Source organism: Macaca mulatta, chromosome 19 (assembly GCF_049350105.2).
Source record: "Macaca mulatta isolate MMU2019108-1 chromosome 19, T2T-MMU8v2.0, whole genome shotgun sequence".
Taxonomy (NCBI): domain Eukaryota; kingdom Metazoa; phylum Chordata; class Mammalia; order Primates; family Cercopithecidae; genus Macaca; species Macaca mulatta.
In genome coordinates, this window is record NC_133424.1 from 4,497,534 (window position 1) to 4,513,607 (window position 16,074).

Here is a 16,074-nt window from a genome sequence, read left to right on the forward strand (position 1 = left end):
TTTCCCCTGGAGTCAGGGCTCAGTGTGCGCCTGAAGTGTCTGCAGCAGCGTCACAAACTAACTACCACAAACAGGCCCAGCGCGGTGGCTCACGCCTGTAACCCCAGCACTTTGGGAGGCTGAGGTGGGTGGATCACGAGATCAGGAGTTCGAGACCCGCCTGGCTAATATAGTGAAAACCCATCTCTACTAAAAATACAAAAAATCAGCCGGACGTGGTGGCGGGAGCCTGTCATTCCAGCTACTCAGGAGGCTGAGGCAGGAGAATCGCTTGAAACCGGAAGACGGAGGTTTCGGTGAGCCGAGATGCACTCCAGCCTGGGCTAAAGAGCAAAACTCCGTCTCAAAAAATAAATAAATAAATAAAAAATAAAATAATTAAAATAAAATAAAGAACTACCACAAATAACGGAACTGGCTGCTTCAGGCAGAGAGGCACCGTGCCAGCAACCAACATGCAAATGGCCTGACAAAATCACACATGCACACGCTACCTCACGCACTCACACACACAGACTCGCACACACGCACACACTAACACACACACTCCCACACACACAGAATGATAAAGACATGGCAAAACGTTAGCAGCTGGCAGATCTCTGTGCGGGCTGTATGGGTGTTCACTGTAGCATTCCTGCCCCTTCTATAGACTGGAAAGCTTTCCAAACACACTATTTTTAAAAGCCTAATATAATCTGAGGCCCAAGTATACGGACCAGAGAAACACCTGCGGTGACAGTCGTTATCCCCAGAGATGGAGAGGGTGAGGTGGGACTCGCCTTTTACTCACTGCACGTCTGACTACCTTTTTTTTTTTTTTTTTTTTTTTTTTTTGAGACAGAGTCTCGCTCTGTCGCCCAGGCTGGAGTGCAGTGGCCGGATCTCAGTTCACTGCAAGCTCGGCCTCCCGGGTTTACGCCATTCTCCTGCCTCAGCCTCCCGAGTAGCCGGGACTACAGGCGCCCGCCACCTCGCCCGGCTAGTTTTTTGTATTTTTTAGTAGAGACGGGGTTTCACCGGGTTAGCCAGGATGGTCTCGATCTGCTGACCTCGCGATCCGCCCGTCTCGGCCTCCCAAAGTGCTGGGATTACAGGCTTGAGCCACCGCGCCCGGCCCTTTTTTTTTTTTTTTTTAACTGTGAACATGTTATCATTTGTTCAAGACAAAATATGGCTGTAGCATGAAGGCAAAGGCAGAGGAACGGAGCAGAACAGAAAGTCCAGAAATAGGCCAGGCGCACTGGCTCACGCCTATAACCCCAGCACTTTGGGAAGCCAAGGCAAGAGGATCACTTGAGGCCAGGAGCTGAAGACCAGCCCAGGCAACATGGCAGGACCCTGTCTCCACAGAAGATTAAAAATTAGCCATGCACAGTGGCGCACACCTGCAGTCCCAGCAAGTTAGGAGGCTGGTTTGAACCCAGGAGGTTGAGGCTGCAGCAAGCTACAATCACGTCACTGAACTCTAGCCTGGGTGACACAGTGAGACACTGTCTTAAAAAAAAAAAAAAAAGAATTGCGAACAAAAAAGAAGCTAAGTTATAAAAGTCTTAGCAGAATTTAATCATAACCTCAGAACAGGAAGACTTTCCCATCCATGACACCAAACTAGGAAACCAAAAAAGGCAAGAATGATAAGTCTGACCACATAAACCCCAAAATACCTGCCGAGTGTTAACGATCATCATAGGAGAAGATGGGCAAAGAAGTACTTGCACTTGTGTCACCAATACATGAATAGCTGCCATAACAAATAAAGAGCTCCTACGAATCAACAAGATGGTAATAGGTAACTGTAGACTGGGAAAGACACAATCATACAGGTCCCAGAAAATGAGGTCAGAGTTCAACCTGACATGTGTGTGCTTACAAGAAGGAACTGTGCAAGGAAAATGGGCCGGGGAGGGTCGAGGCCGGGGCCATGGAGCTTGCAGGAGCTGAGGCAGCTCGGAGCCGGCCTCGGTGGTGACCCTGTCTCCCTGGTGGGGACACTCCATTTTCTAGCTCTGATAGAAACACAGGTGACCGTTGGGAGGAGCTCGAAGGAGCTCCTGTGGGGCGAGTCCCTTCTCCTCGAGTGGTTTCTGCTCCCCTTGTGGAAACGCAGTTCCAAGAAAACAAAGAGGAAATGCTGAGAAGATCCACGAGGACTTTTTCTCTGAGTCACAGGAAGATGAATATACGTTGCAATGACGCAGGGAGGGAAGAAGTCGCCTCGCGCCCATATGGCTGGTGAGGATGGGAGAGACGGACGCATCCTCTGCTGCCGGAACACGAGCGCCCGGTCTGTACAGTGCTGATGCTGCGTTTTGTTTTCCGGATTTTACGACATCTTGGGGGCCTCGCTGATCTGGGGATGACGGCCCCTTCCAGGGTTAGCGGATTGCTGCGAGCGCACTGTGACGTGCAGAGCAACCAACTGCGAGCCCACACGCCTCATCAAACTCTCACGTGCCACGCCCAGGTTCCCTGTCCTGAATCACCCCAGGGCTAGCTCCCAGACCAGGGACCACCCCAACAGCCAGGAGCTGCAAACAGCTGGGGGTCAAACCAGCCCATCCCAGGCACACCCAGCCCACCTACCCCGCCTGGCCCGTTCCTTCCCACCAAAGCCTCACACAGGCCCTGGCCCGACCCTTCTGCCCTCTGGCTCCTGCCTGACGCCGGTGCTGCATGGGGTGGCCCTGCGTGGGTCGCAGTCGGGCCCCTTCACCCTGCGTGGGTCACAGTCGGGCCCCTTCTCTCGGGAACTGTAACACAAGAGCTTTTCTTTTTTTCTTTTTTTTTTTTTTGAGACGGAGTCTCGCTCTGTCGCCCAGGCTGGAGTGCAGTGGCCAGATCTCAGCTCACTGCAAGCTCCGCCTCCCGGGTTCCCGTCATTCTCCTGCCTCAGCCTCCCGAGTAGCTGGGACTACAGGCGCCCGCCACCTCGCCCGGCTAGTTTTTTGTATTTTTAGTAGAGACGGGGTTTCACCGTGTTAGCCAGGATGGTCTCGATCTCCTGACCTCATGATCCGCCCGTCTTGGCCTCCCAAAGTGCTGGGATTACAGGCTTGAGCCACCGCGCCCGGCACAAGAGCTTTTCAATAGCAGTCACCTCCTGCTCTCTTGGCCTCACCAGACCTGATTAAAACCAATCACAGTGCATTTTAATACACGTACCACCTTTCTGGGTTACAGAAGTATGGAGCCTTTACTGCACTGAGGGTGACAGCACCTCTGTCAACCTGGATCTGAGAGATCAGGGGAGCAAAACCACCATAGCCCCCAACACAAGCAAGAAACAAGCCTCTGGGATGGCCAGGAGAGCGGGGATGTTTGTTTTAGCAGCAGACGCCAAGCCAGGCTGACTCATATGCGCCTGGGGAAATGCATTCGCCCCAGGAGGATGGACCAGCCAGACATGGATGCACTGGGGCTGCAGGCACGGGGCCCCAAGGCAGCTACTCCCACCCCAGGCTCTTTTCCCTGCCCAAGCAGCCCTGCTGATGTCAGCGCACATAGGTGGCCAGGCCCAGCACCGCACGGGAAGGGCGCACAGTGGGAACTGCCCGCTCACGTCCCCCTCCCTGCTCCCTGGGCGCTCACCACGGGCAGGGCCGGCTCTGAGCCTTTTGTGTGCATTGACTCATCTAATCCTCAAGGGACCCTGCTTTCCAAATGAGGAAACTGAGGCACGGAGCGGCTAGCAACCGAACCCGCTCATCTCAGCTGTCCTCCTGCCAACAGCGCGACGGAGCCGAGACACCGTCCACTGAGCACGGCCACCACCAGGGTCCTGACGGCCCCACCCAGTCCCATTGCCGGCTCTCCCCACTGCCCCCGACGCTCCCCACAGGGGCTTCTGGGGTCTTACACGCAGTTCGGCCATGCTGGGCACTGGCGGCCCCCACGCTGCCCTTCCTGCATCTATCTTGGCTGACGGCGGCTCTGTCCTTCCAGGGCTCAGGCTCAAACCTTGATATCAAACTCAAGCCCCCTCAGCCCCACACTCAACCCTTCAAAAGGTCCTGCTGGCTCTGCTCCCAAAATCCATCCCAGGTGGCCCACTGCTCATGTTCCCCTCTGCCCTGGTTCCCCTAGCCCAGCTCCCGCCCTCACCCCATCTGTCCTCCCTACAGCAGCCACCAGGGGGTGCCTGTGAGCTCCTGAGTCGGGGCCCAACCCTCCTCTGCCCTCAGCCCTCCATGGCTCCCACCTCCCTCGGGGTCAAAGCCCAAGTCCTCCCTGCAGCCCACAAGGCCCTGCACACCCTGCCCCGTCCCCTCCCTACCCTCCCCTCCTCACTGTTCCTCTAAAACACCAGGCGTGGTCCTGCCCCAGGGCCTTTGCACAGTGCCTCTGCTGGAGGGCTCCCCCCACACTTCCACGACCCCCTGGCTTCCCCTGGACCTCTGTTCAAGCATGACCCCCGAGTCCCCGGCCTTGAGGGCACCTCCTCTGCCGCTCTCTCCCCTCCTCTGCTCAGCTCTTCTCCCCGGCACTTGTCTCGTCCACTGCGTTGCGTGTTTTGCTTTTCTTTGCTGTCTGCACATCCTGGCCCCACTTCCAGAGTTCCTTCGGGGGCCTGGCCTTCTTGTTTCCCTGGCCCCCAGCACCCGGCCAAAGCACACATAGGAGAGCACATGTTGGCGATATCCGAACCGCAACCCACTCCCCCAAACCGTCATCAGCAGCCCCGCCTGAGTGGAGGACAGCGGCCAGGCAGGGTGCTGGGGTCCTCTCTTCACTCAGCCAGAGGCCCGGTCCCCTGGCACCCCCACGTCAGCTCAGGCACCTGGGGGCCCTCATGCTCAACTCCAGCCCCTCCCAAGCTGGCCTCTCAGCATGGCGGGGAGGCAGGTGCAGGGGCTCCGAGCTAATCCCCTCAGGCTGTAATCCCCACGAGCACTGGCACCACCGCGGGCCCCTGTCCAGCTGGCGCCTGCCGGCAAATCCTTACAGGGTCTTGCCCAGCCTGGTCCTGTGTAAAGGGACATGCTGCCCAAGCCAGGTGGCAGGCAGCAGGAAGCAGGGAGGCCTAGGCCCCGCTCCTCGTTCACGGCCCCACCCTGTGTGGACTTTCCAGCCCTCCTGGAGCCTCGGTTTCCCCATCTGTAAAGAAAGACCCAGGTCGGACGGGCGCGGTGGCTCAAGCCTGTAATCCCAGCACTTTGGGAGGCCGAGACGGGCGGATCACGAGGTCAGGAGATCGAGACCATCCTGGCTAACACAGTGAAACCCCGTCTCTACTGAAAATACGAAAAACTAGCCGGGCGAGGTGGCGGGCGCCTGTAGTCCCAGCTACTCGGGAGGCTGAGGCAGGAGAATGGCGTAAACCCGGGAGGCGGAACTTGCAGTGAGCTGAGATCCGGCCACTGCACCCCAGCCTGGGCGACAGAGCAAGACTCTGTCTCAAAAAAAAAAAAAAAAATACAAAAAATTAGCCGGGCGAGGTGGTGGGCGCCTGTAGTCCCGGCTACTCGGGAGGCTGAGGCAGGAGAATGGCGTAAAAAACCCGGGAGGCGGAGCTTGCAGTGAGCTGAGATCCGGCCACTGCACTCCACCCTGGGCGACACAGCGAGACTCCGTCTCAAAAAAAAAAAAAAAAAAAAAGAAAGACCCAGGTCATGCAGCTTCCCAGGGGCTGGGCCCTCACCCATCCCTGTCCTGCCAAGTACTCAGGACACCTGCAGCTGTCGTTCCAAAAGGCAAAGAAGGGGCCACCGTCGGGGCCATGCCTGTAATCCCAGCACTTTGGGAGGCCGAGACGGGCGGATCACGAGGTCAGGAGATCGAGACCATCCTGGCTAACACGGTGAAACCCCGTCTCTACTAAAAAATACAAAAAAAAAAAAACTAGCCGGGCGAGGTGGTGGGCGCCTGTAGTCCCAGCTACTCGGGAGGCTGAGGCAGGAGAATGGCGTGAACCCGGGAGGCGGAGCTTGCAGTGAGCTGAGATCCGGCCACTGCACTCCAGCCTGGGTGACAGAGCCAGATTCCCTCTCAAAAAAAAAAAAAAAAAAAAAAAAAAAAATTTTAAAACAAAGAGAAGTCACTTGCTCAGAGGCACACGGGTCTCCGTGGCCAAGGCAGGCTCAGCTCAGTCCACACCAGGCTCTGGGACCACCCCGCCCAGACTCCTGGAGGCTCCCCCTGCTTTGGGGGTCCCCACTGCCTGCTCATCCCACATCGGCACACACCTGCCACAGAGCCTGGGCTGTCCTGCTCTGTCCCACAGTCCTGCTCTGTCCTCAGTCCTCGCCACCCTGGCCACCAGCTCCAGGGCTTGGGCCAAAATCCTTCCGGGCCCCTCATCTCCCTCACCAGCCCTCACCTCCCCATGCCCTGTCCAGGCACCGGCGCCACTCACCTGGACACCTGCCCCAACCCCACAGAGCATGGCTGCCCACAGACCATCCCCCACCAGGCGCCGGGGCTGTGAATGGGTGCTCGCCCCCCCACTCAGACGCCAGTGCCGCCCGCTGTCCTCACGTCCAACCTCACGCGACCCTCTCACACCGCACGGACTTCACTTCTGCAGCTCAAGTGGGTGCAGCACGTTCCCACCCCACGGGCTCGGCGCGGCTGTCCCACCGCCTACGTCGCCTGAGCCGCAGCCCATCCTTATTCAGCTCGTGGCGACAGTCACCTGCCTCCGAGTCCTTGGCTGTCACAGGCCTGGCCACTCGACCTCCCAGGTACCCTCCCCACACTCACCACCGCCCAACGCAGCCCGGCTCTGGGCTGGGCAAACATCTTCCATAAAGGACTGGGCAGCAAGTGTTTTTGGCTCTGCGGAACACGCAGTCCCAAGCGTGACACTCAGCTCCCAGCTCTGCCGCTGCAGCATGGAGGCCACCAAGGCCGGCAAGGGAACAAATGGTGTGGCTGTTGCCAATAAAACTTTGTCGACAAGAACTGGCATGGACAGATTCGGGCTGGGGCTCATGTGGCCACTTGTTGCCATCCACAGCCTGACGCCCAACAACTGAGGGCTCCAAGGGGTCAGCGAGGGAGTCCCGTTGGCACCAAAAGACCGGGCACCCTGAGCCCCACCCGGCCCACACGAGGTATTCAACAAAGGTCTGGAGCCCATGCGAGGACCTGCAGGAATGGACCCCACGCTTTCGCGAGCCCTGACTCCCACGGTGGACCCCAGCACCCAGGTGAGCTCGCTTGGCACCTGGTCCCCCCCCGGAAGCAGCACACGAAGGGGACTCCTCCTCCAACGGCAACCTGGGAGGGAGGGGGCATCCTAGCTCTCTCGCGGGGCCGGCTGCCTGCCCTGTGCCTTCTAAGGGCTTTACCCCTCGATTCTCCACGCAGCCCAGGAGAAAAGCAGCCATCACGCCCACTTTACAGACAGGGACACCGAGGCCACACGTCCCCGGCTGGCATGCAGTGGCGCTGGGTGTGAACCCAGGAGGGCCGGCTCCCGAGGCCTCTCCACCGGGACACCCAGGCTGCGGCAGTCACAGTGCCTGACCTGCATCCTGGGAGGAGGCCAGGGCGGGACAGAATGAGGAACTTTCCGTCCCCAGCGTCCTCAGACTCCGCCTGGGCCCTGTTGACTTGCAACGAGAGACACCACAATCCCACTGACCCTTTTTTGTTGTTGTGGTTGTTGAGACACAATTTCGCTGTTACTCAGGCGTGCAGTGGCACGATCACAGCTCATTGCAGCCTCGGCCTCCCAGGCTCAGGTGATCCTCCTGCCTCGGCCTCCTGAGTAGCTGGAACTACAGGTGCATGCCATTACGTCTAGTTACTTCTTTTAATTTTTTTTAGTAGAGACGGTGTCTTGCTACGTTGCCCCAGGCTGGTCTCAAACTCCTGAGGTCAAGTGATCCTCCTGCCTCAGCCTCCCAAAATGCTGGGATTATGGGTGTAAGCCACCATGCCAGGCCTCCCTGACCTTTTATGCAGACCACCACAGCTATAGGGGAGGCCCTGGTGGTGGTGCTGACTCCCTGCCCGGCCCTGTAACCACACTACACTGTGCTCCAGGCACGCAGGGCCTCTGCTGGGGCCATGCCCTCTTCCTGCCCACCACCCACAGGTCTCCCTCAGATGCCACCTTCTTGGCAAGCCCTTCCCAGTCACCCCATTCTACCCTGCCCTTCCTCCCTGGCACTGCTGCCCTCGTGCACCTGATGTTCACCAGGCTCTGCCCTGTGCTGAGCTCTTCCGGGTGCAGGGGATGCCGCGGGAGCAGCACAGACAGCCTTGGCCCTGGCGGAGCTCTCGCTTAGGAGGAGATGGTCAGAAAACACGTCAGCAGAGCCATATGTTTCAGGTGGTGACAAGTGCTATGGTGACACAAACAAGGAAGAGGAACCGGGAGGGCAGGGGACGGAGGAGGGGAGGCCGCTGTGTAGTGACAGCAGGGCGGGGAGGCCTCACGGAGAGGAGATGCTCCCGCAAAACCTAGAGAGTGCAAAGGGAGTGAAGGACACAGAAAGGAGGAGGGGCATTCCAGGCAGGGGGCGAGGACAGCAGTGCAAAGGCCCTGGGGCAGGACCACACCCCGCGTGCTGGAGGAACAGCAAGGGGCCCATGGGCATGCATCAGAGTGCGGAGGGGAGGGCAAGGGCCTGGCGCAGGCTGTGCAGGGCCTGATGGGCTTCAAGGAGGACTGTGTCTTTGACCCTGAGGGAGGTGGGAGCTATGGAGGGCTGCCAGCAGAGGAGGGGTGGGACTTGGGCTGCTGGTTTTTAATGGGGTCCTCCTGGAATGTGGGACAGGGAGCAGAAGAAGAACAGGAGCGCTGGGCCTGGCTCAAGGGGAGAAGGAGAACCAAGCTGGATGGAGGAGGACCGAGCTGGATGGAGGAGGACCGAGCTGGATGGAGGAGAACCAAGCTGGATGGAGGAGGACCGAGCTGGATGGAGGAGGACCGAGCTGGTGCAAGGAGGACTGAGCTAGACGGAGGAGGACCGAGCTGGACCGGGGAAGACCGGGCTGGACTGGGGAGGGTCGAACTGGACCGGGGAGGACCAAGCTGGACCCGGGGGAGGCAGAGGACAGGGAAGGAGTCAGTGGGTTCTGGGCCAGTTCTGAAGGTGAAGCTGACATCATTTGCCGCCAGATCAGCCGCGGGAGTGGGGCAGGGGCAGGGATGTAGCTGACCTTTCAGGGCATCATAGAGACAGATCAGCCGTGGGAGTGGGGCAGGGGCAGAGATGGAGCTGAGCGTTCTGGGGCATCACAGAGATAGGACAGCCTGGAAGAGGCTCAGACACACCCAGGCCACAGCTCAGACCAAACCCCACCACAGGCCATCGGCCCCCACAGCGGGCACAGCCGCATCCCAAGACCCGGCCTTCCCGAGACGGCCCCCATGTGCCCCACAGCCATGGCCCGTGGAGACGCCATTCAGGCCACGTCTCGGGAGCCAGGAGCCCGGGCAATTAGAGGAACCAGATTTTAAACACCAACGAGACATTGCTTTGCCTCCCACCGGATCGGCCAAAATCGCCAAGGACGACGACATTGGGAGCTGGCAGTGCCACGGGAAACGGGCAGCCTCCCTCAGCCCGTCGGACAAGGCTCCCGCTGTAGCTGAGCTTTCTGGAAGGTGTCACCATCGCCTCTAACAGCAAGAGTTGACTCCAGAAACCACCGGCACGGGCCTCAGCAGGGGCCTGGAGGCACTGACGATGGAGAGGCCCGAAGGGGGCGGCCAACCGGCACACAGTCACCAAGCGTGAGTGCCAACTCATCCCAGGCTCAGCCAGCCCCCGGCAGACACGGTCATCACCCCATTTTACAGACAGGACACTGAAGCCCAGGGAAGTGATGGCCACACAGCAACTGAGGCGCGGAGCTGGGAGGGGTACCCTGGTGGGAACAACTCCAGGGGCTCCCCCTTAACCACTGCCTGGCACTCGCCCTCTCTACAAACCGATACCAACATAGGGTGGGGAGACTCCAGATGACCACAGATGAAAAGCAAGCAGTTCACAGAGTCATACACGTGTGGCATTTCTCACCAGGGCCGTCCTGCCCCCAGGGGACACTGAACAATGTCTGGGTCATTTGTGGCTGTCACAACTGGGAGGTACTCCTGGCGTACAGTGGACAGAAACCAGGGGCGCTGCTCAGCACCCCTCATTTCCTGGCTCAACATACCTCTGCCAAGGCAGAGAAGCCCCAGTGAGGCATGAAACCATCTCGGTGAAGAACAAGCAGGCCCCTTTATGTGCTCAGGTCTCCGCGGCCCATCCAGGCACAACCTAAACTCACCAGCACTGACATAGAAGAGATGGCGTTGGAGGAATGAGGCAACTCTGAATTTTAAAATTTCAGAGGCAATATATGGCCAGCTGGGGTCCGATTTCTGTGGATTTCAGGGATGGGCAGAGATGCCGGACCCTGACCTTCCAGCTGTCCCCTCCCCGCCCATGCTCAGCCCCAGCCATGGCTCCTGCAGCTGGCAACTTTATCTGTCCCCAGTGCTCCCAGAGCCCCTGATAAGATGAATGGTCACAGTGCGGTTTTCTCGTGGTCAGCGAGTCCTGGGTTACTTTGTCTCTGAACAGCTGGGGTCAGAGGGCTGACAGCGGAAGTTGGGGGGCCCGAGAAAGGAACCCGGGCTGGGGCCTGCTGCCCTGCCTGGGTTCCTCCACCATGTCTCGTGTTAGCCAGGCCAGGACACTGGCTGCCCGAAAAGAAAGGGGCGAGGCCACTGGCTCTGGGGAAGGAACCGGGTCATCCACCAAGCAGTTCCAGATGGCCGCCAGGAGGGAAGCCACGAGTGTCTTTCAAGGCTGGGGGCGGTGGGGGGGGGACTTGATAACTTCCACACTCTCTCTCTCTCCAGACATCTCCCCCAACTCCCAGGCAGCACGCATCGCCCGCCCGCCCGCTTGCCCGCCTGCCAACCAAGGAAGCTTCGGGAGGCCCGGGGGGAGAAGGAGGACGGATGCCCGTGTGGGTGTCTACAGAGACGTTGCTGCTGCCGGCTGCCTGGGAGGAGCAGAGGATTTTGTGAATCCGGAAACTTCCGATTTGGGAGCTTGTGACCTCGACAGAGAAGGAACCGTTCCCTTCCTCTGGGCCCTGCACACCGTCCCCACAGAAGGGCAGGCCCAGCTGCCCGCACCTACCCGGCTGGAGGGCCAGGAAGTAGCCAAAAGGGGCATGAGACAACCGCGCCCCCCGCCCAGCCCGCAGCCCCACCAGTGTGTCCCGGGGGAAGGCTCAGGGAGAGGGAGAGGGGGCGACAGGGCACCCTGTGTGCACAGCCGGGGCGGTGGAGGCATCTTGAAATGTCACCCTTTTCCTCCCCTCATTGTAGCAGGGAGGTAAACTGAGGCCCAGGAAGGTGAGGAAAGGTCGTGCACCCGGACCCAGGTCTGGGGACTTACAGAAAGGGAGGTGACATCACGAGGTGGACACGCATGGTCTCAGAGACCCCCGCCTTCTCCACCCAAGCAGCCGCCACTCACACGCCGGGCAGCCCCGGGGAGTGGATCCGAGCAGAGGCCGGCAGAACGGGGGGTCCCCAGCGGCGCCCACGCCGAGTCGCCCCCGGCCCTGGAGCGGCGGGAGGTGGCACCCCGCAGGCCTCCCACTTCCCGGCGCGGCCCCAGCCCCGTCCTCCCCGGGGCTCCAGGAGGCTGCCCCGCCCCAGGCTACCGGAACCAGCGGGGACCCCGCAGCGACAGTGCAGCCCCAGTCCCGGCCCCACAGCCCCGCGACCCTCAGCGCTCGGACGAGCCCAGCGGGCCGCAGCCCCCGGAGGCCGGGCCGTTACCTGCCGCCGCCCCGCTCTCCGCCGCCCACGCCGCCTCCGAGGGCACGGCCCCCGCCTCGGCGCTCTCCGCCTCGTCCGGCACCTCCAGCTCCATGGCCGCGCGCGGACGGCGGCGGGGGCGCCCGAGGGGGACCCGAGCTGCGACCGCCGCCGCCGAACAACAAGCGCCGCCGGCCAAGGGAGGGCGCGCCGGGCCGGCGCGGGGCGGACGGGGCGGGGCCTGCGTGCGTGCGACGACGCGGACGGCGCGCAGCCAATCGGGACTCGGGGGCGGGGCCGGCGTGCGACCCGCGGCCAGGAGCGCCTCGAGTGCCCCCTCGCGCCCAGGGGTGGGAGGACAGCGCCAGGCTCGCCATTCCATCGTGTTAGGTAAGAAAGATTGACAGGCACGATACCTAACAATAACATTGCTGTGCACACTGCATACCAATGACATGGAACTACACAACACATCCCAATAATATGGATCTATACATCACATGCCAATAATATGGATGTACACAGCACATGCCAATAACATGGATCTAAACAGCACATGCCAGTAACAGGGACCTGCGCAGCACATGACAGTAGCATGGATCTGGCGGGGCGTGGTGGCTCGCGCCTGTAATTCCAGCACTTTGGGAGGCCGAGGAGGCGGATCACCTGAGGTCAGGAGTTCAAGACCAGCCTGGCCAACATGGCAAAACCGTCTCTACTAAAAATACAAAAATTAACTGGGTGTGGTGGCAGGTGCCTGTAATCCCAGCTACTCGGGAGGCTGAGGCAGGAGGCTCACTTGCACCCGGGGGGAAGAGTTTGCAGTGAGCAGAGATCGAGCCACTGCTCTCCAGCCTGGGCGACAGAGTGAGACTCCAGACTTCGTCTCAAAAACAAACAAAAAAGCAGTGTGTACAAAGACTGGAAATCTTACCCCCAGGATGAGCTGGGGCTTGGAGCACTGATTTTCTGCTCTGTGATTGGATTTTCCAATCTCCCCACCCCTCTCAGTGACTCCTAATAAAATGCACCCTTGCTTCCACTTTCTAGCCCCTCTTCGCTGCAGGGAGGCGCAGCTTGTCCTTGGTGGGCGCCTCTTTCAGGGGTGGGGGGACCCTGCCAGCTACTTTGGGAACCCCGAGCAAGAAGGGCCTATTCGAAAGGGCCCGACTGCCGCGTGGGCTTAGGGGTCCTGAAGCCCTGCAGCATTTTCACACACACCGGGAGGTGCGGGGTCCTGCTGCAGGACAGTGGGCAGGGCCAGGAGCTCGCTCCCGCAGCTCGACCCCGCACCCTGTAACCCAATCGGTCTCCCTGCTGCCCGCGTTCGCCCCTCCTGGGGAATCGGCCTCCCTGCCTGGGTTCGCGCTTCCTGAGGGATTCCGCTTTCCCGTCGCCAGAGTTCCCCCTTCCTGAAGCCTCGGCCTCCTCGCCGCCTAAGTTCACCCCTCTTGAAGGATCCGGCCTCCCTGCTGCCTGAGTTCGCTTTTCCTTTTCCCCCCCTCCCCCTTCTTGTTGCCCAGGCTGTAGTGCAGTGGTGCGATCTCGGCTCACTGCAACCTCTGCCTCCCGGGTTCAAGTGATCCTCCGGTCTCAGCCTCCCAAGCAGCTGGGATTACCGGCGCCCGCCACCTCGCCCCGCTAATTTGTATTTTTGGTAGAGACCGGTTTCACCGTGTTGGCGAGACTGGTCTCGAACTCCTGATCTCAGGTGATCCGCCCGCCTCGGCCTCCCAAAGTGCTGGGACTACAGGCGTGAGCCACCGCGCTCAGCCTCGCCCTTCCTGAAGGCTCGGCCTCCCCGCCGCCTAAGTTCGCCTCTCCTGAGGGATCCAGCTTCCCCGCCGCCAGGGTTCGCCCTTTCTCAGGGCTCGGTCTCTTTGCCGCCTAAGTTCGCCCCTCCCGGGCACCCACCTGGCGACATCACACGTATAATTTTCTGAACAAATCTAGATGACTCAGCTCTTAAAAATGCACATGGGCCGGGCGCGGTGGCTCACACCTGTAATCCCAGCACTTTGGGAGGCCGAGGCGGGTGGATCACGAGGTCAGGAGTTCAGGACCAGCCTGAACAACATGGTGAAACCCCGTCTTTACCAAAAATACAAAAATTAGGCCGGGCGCGGTGGCTCACGCCTGTAATCCCAGCACTTTGGGAGGCCGAGGCGGGCGGATCACAAGGTCAGGAGATCGAGACCACGGTGAAACCCCGTCTCTACTAAAAATACAAAAAATTAGCCGGGCGCGGTTGTGGGCGCCTGTAGTCCCAGCTACTCGGGAGGCTGAGGCAGGAGAATGGCGTGAACCTGGGAGGCGGAGCTTGCAGTGAGCCGAGATCGCGCCACTGCACTCCAGCCTGGGCGACAGAGCGAGACTCCGTCTCAAAAAAAAAAAAAAAAAAAATACAAAAATTAGCCGGGCCTGTTGGCGCATGCCTGTAATCCCAGCTACTTGGGAGGCTGAGGCATGAGAATTGCTTGAACCCGGGAGGTGGAGGTTGCAGTGAGCCCAGATCACACCATTGCACTCCAGCCTGGGCAACAGAGTGAGACTCTGTCTTAAAAAAAAAAAAGAAAAGAAAAAATGCACACTGTAGGCAGGATGCGGTGGCTCATGCCTGTAATCCCAGCACTTTGGGAGGCCAAGGCGGGTGGATCACGAGGTCAAGAGATCGAGATCATCCTGGTTAACATGGTGAAACCCTGTCTCTACTAAAAAAATAAAAAAAATTAGCCGGGCGTGGCGGCTGGCGCCTGTAGTCCCAGCTACTCGGGAGGCTGAGGCAGGAGAATGGCGTGAACCCAGGAGGCGGAGCTTGCAGTGAGACGAGATCACACCACTGCACTCCAGACTGGGTGACAGAGCGAGACTCCCCCTCAAAAAAAAAAGAAAAAAAGCACACTGTATAACTTTAGTAGTATTATTATTATTATTATTATTATTATTACTATTGAGAAGGAGTCTCGCTTTGTCACCCAGGCTGGAGTGCAGTGTGGTGGGATCTCAGCTCACTGCAACCTCCGCCTCCTGGGTTCAAGCGATTCTCCTGCCTCAACCTCCCTAGTAGCTGGGATTACAGACGCACACCACCACGCCCGGCTAATTTTTGTATTTTTAGTGGAGATGGGGTTTCACTGTGTTGACCAGGCTGGTCTTGAACTCCTGACCTCAGGTGTTCCGCCTGCCTTGGCCTCCCAAAGTCCTGGGATTACAGGAGTGAACCACTGCACCGGGCCGCATGTGTAACTTTATTTTTTATTTATTTATTTTTTTGAGACGGAGTCTCGCTCTGTCGCCCAGGCTGGAGTGCAGTGGCCAGATCTCGGCTCACTGCAAGCTCCGCCTCCCGGGTTCACGCCATTCTCCTGCCTTAGCCTCCCGAGTAGCTGGGACTACAGGCGCCCGCCACCTCGCCCGGCTAGTTTTTTGTATTTTTTAGTAGAGACGGGGTTTCACCGTGTTAGCCAGGATGGTCTCGATCTCCTGACCTCGTGATCCGCCCGTCTCGGCCTCCCAAAGTGCTGGGATTACAGGCTTGAGCCACCGCGCCCGGCCCGCATGTGTAACTTTAATGCAAGATAAAAACTTTGAAAAAAAGGCAAGGCGCGGTGGCTCATGCCTGTAATCCCAGCACCACTGCCCTCCAGCCCGGGTGACAGACTCTGTCTCAAAAAACAAAAACAAACAAACAAAAAACTTAAAAAAAAAAAAAAAAACTAGGGCCGGGATGGGGTGGCAGGAGGGGAGAGGCAAGGGACAGCGAGGAGGGGCTGGGGTCCGGGAGAGCCACCAGCCTCTGTGCCTTCCCCGCATCCCTCACACCCCTGCTCCGCTGTTCCCATTACGCAGAGTGGAAAACCGAGGCTGCCGGGCGGGGGCCGGTTGCGTGGTTTCTGGCGCCCCCTGGTGGCCATAGTGGCTACTGCCGTCAGCAGGAGGTACTGCAGGCTGGAGGGACCGCAGTCCATTCACGCCAAAAACATATATTGAGCACCTACTGTGTACCAGGCACTGTGCTAGGCCATAGGACACGCCAGGGATGAGCACGACAAAATCCATAACCTCTGTAAGGTGTCATTCTAATTTATTTATTTGTTTATTTTTGAGCCAGGTTCTTGCTCTGTTCCCCAGGCTGGAGTGCTGGGTTGCAATCTCGGCTCACTGCAACCTCTGCTTCCTGGGCTCCAGCGATTCTCCTGCCTCAACATCCCAAGTAGCTGGAACTACAGGCGCCCACCACCATGCCCAGCTAATTTTTGTATTTTTAGTAGAGACGGAGTTTCCCCATGTTGGCCAGGCTGGTCTCAAAATCCTGACCTCAGGTGATCCGGCCGCCTCAGCCTCCTAAAGTG

At 59.2% G+C, this 16,074-nt stretch overlaps 1 protein-coding gene and 1 long non-coding RNA gene across 52 annotated transcripts in view; both read right to left on the reverse strand.

The window, feature by feature from the left end:
* PIP5K1C (phosphatidylinositol-4-phosphate 5-kinase type 1 gamma) overlaps nt 1-11,934 on the reverse strand; it is a 67,910-nt gene extending 55,976 nt beyond the window's left edge. For 33 of the 49 annotated variants that reach the window (XR_013409445.1, XR_013409449.1, XR_013409448.1 and 30 more), the window contains exon 1: nt 11,744-11,934. Coding sequence is in view for 30 of the 49 variants with exons in the window: in XM_028839231.2 (XP_028695064.1) it covers nt 11,744-11,837 (94 nt within the window). In the remaining 19 variants the exon portion in view is untranslated. Of the gene's footprint in view, nt 1-11,707 lie in introns of all 49 variants that reach the window. The other 16 variants (XM_077978972.1, XM_077978973.1, XM_077978961.1 and 13 more) reach the window with 3 other exon arrangements.
* Nucleotides 1,121-9,073, reverse strand: LOC144336977 (uncharacterized). 3 transcript variants are annotated; one of them, XR_013409527.1, is made up of 3 exons: nt 8,883-9,073; nt 7,806-8,826; nt 1,121-2,823 (listed from the first exon to the last, which is right to left on the reverse strand). It is a non-coding gene; the product is annotated as an uncharacterized LOC144336977 (long non-coding RNA). The 3 variants fall into 3 exon arrangements; XR_013409526.1 differs by having other exon boundaries at nt 1,121-2,811; nt 7,794-8,826; XR_013409528.1 differs by having other exon boundaries at nt 7,806-8,806; nt 8,863-9,073.
* Nucleotides 11,935-16,074: the final 4,140 nt, after the last annotated feature.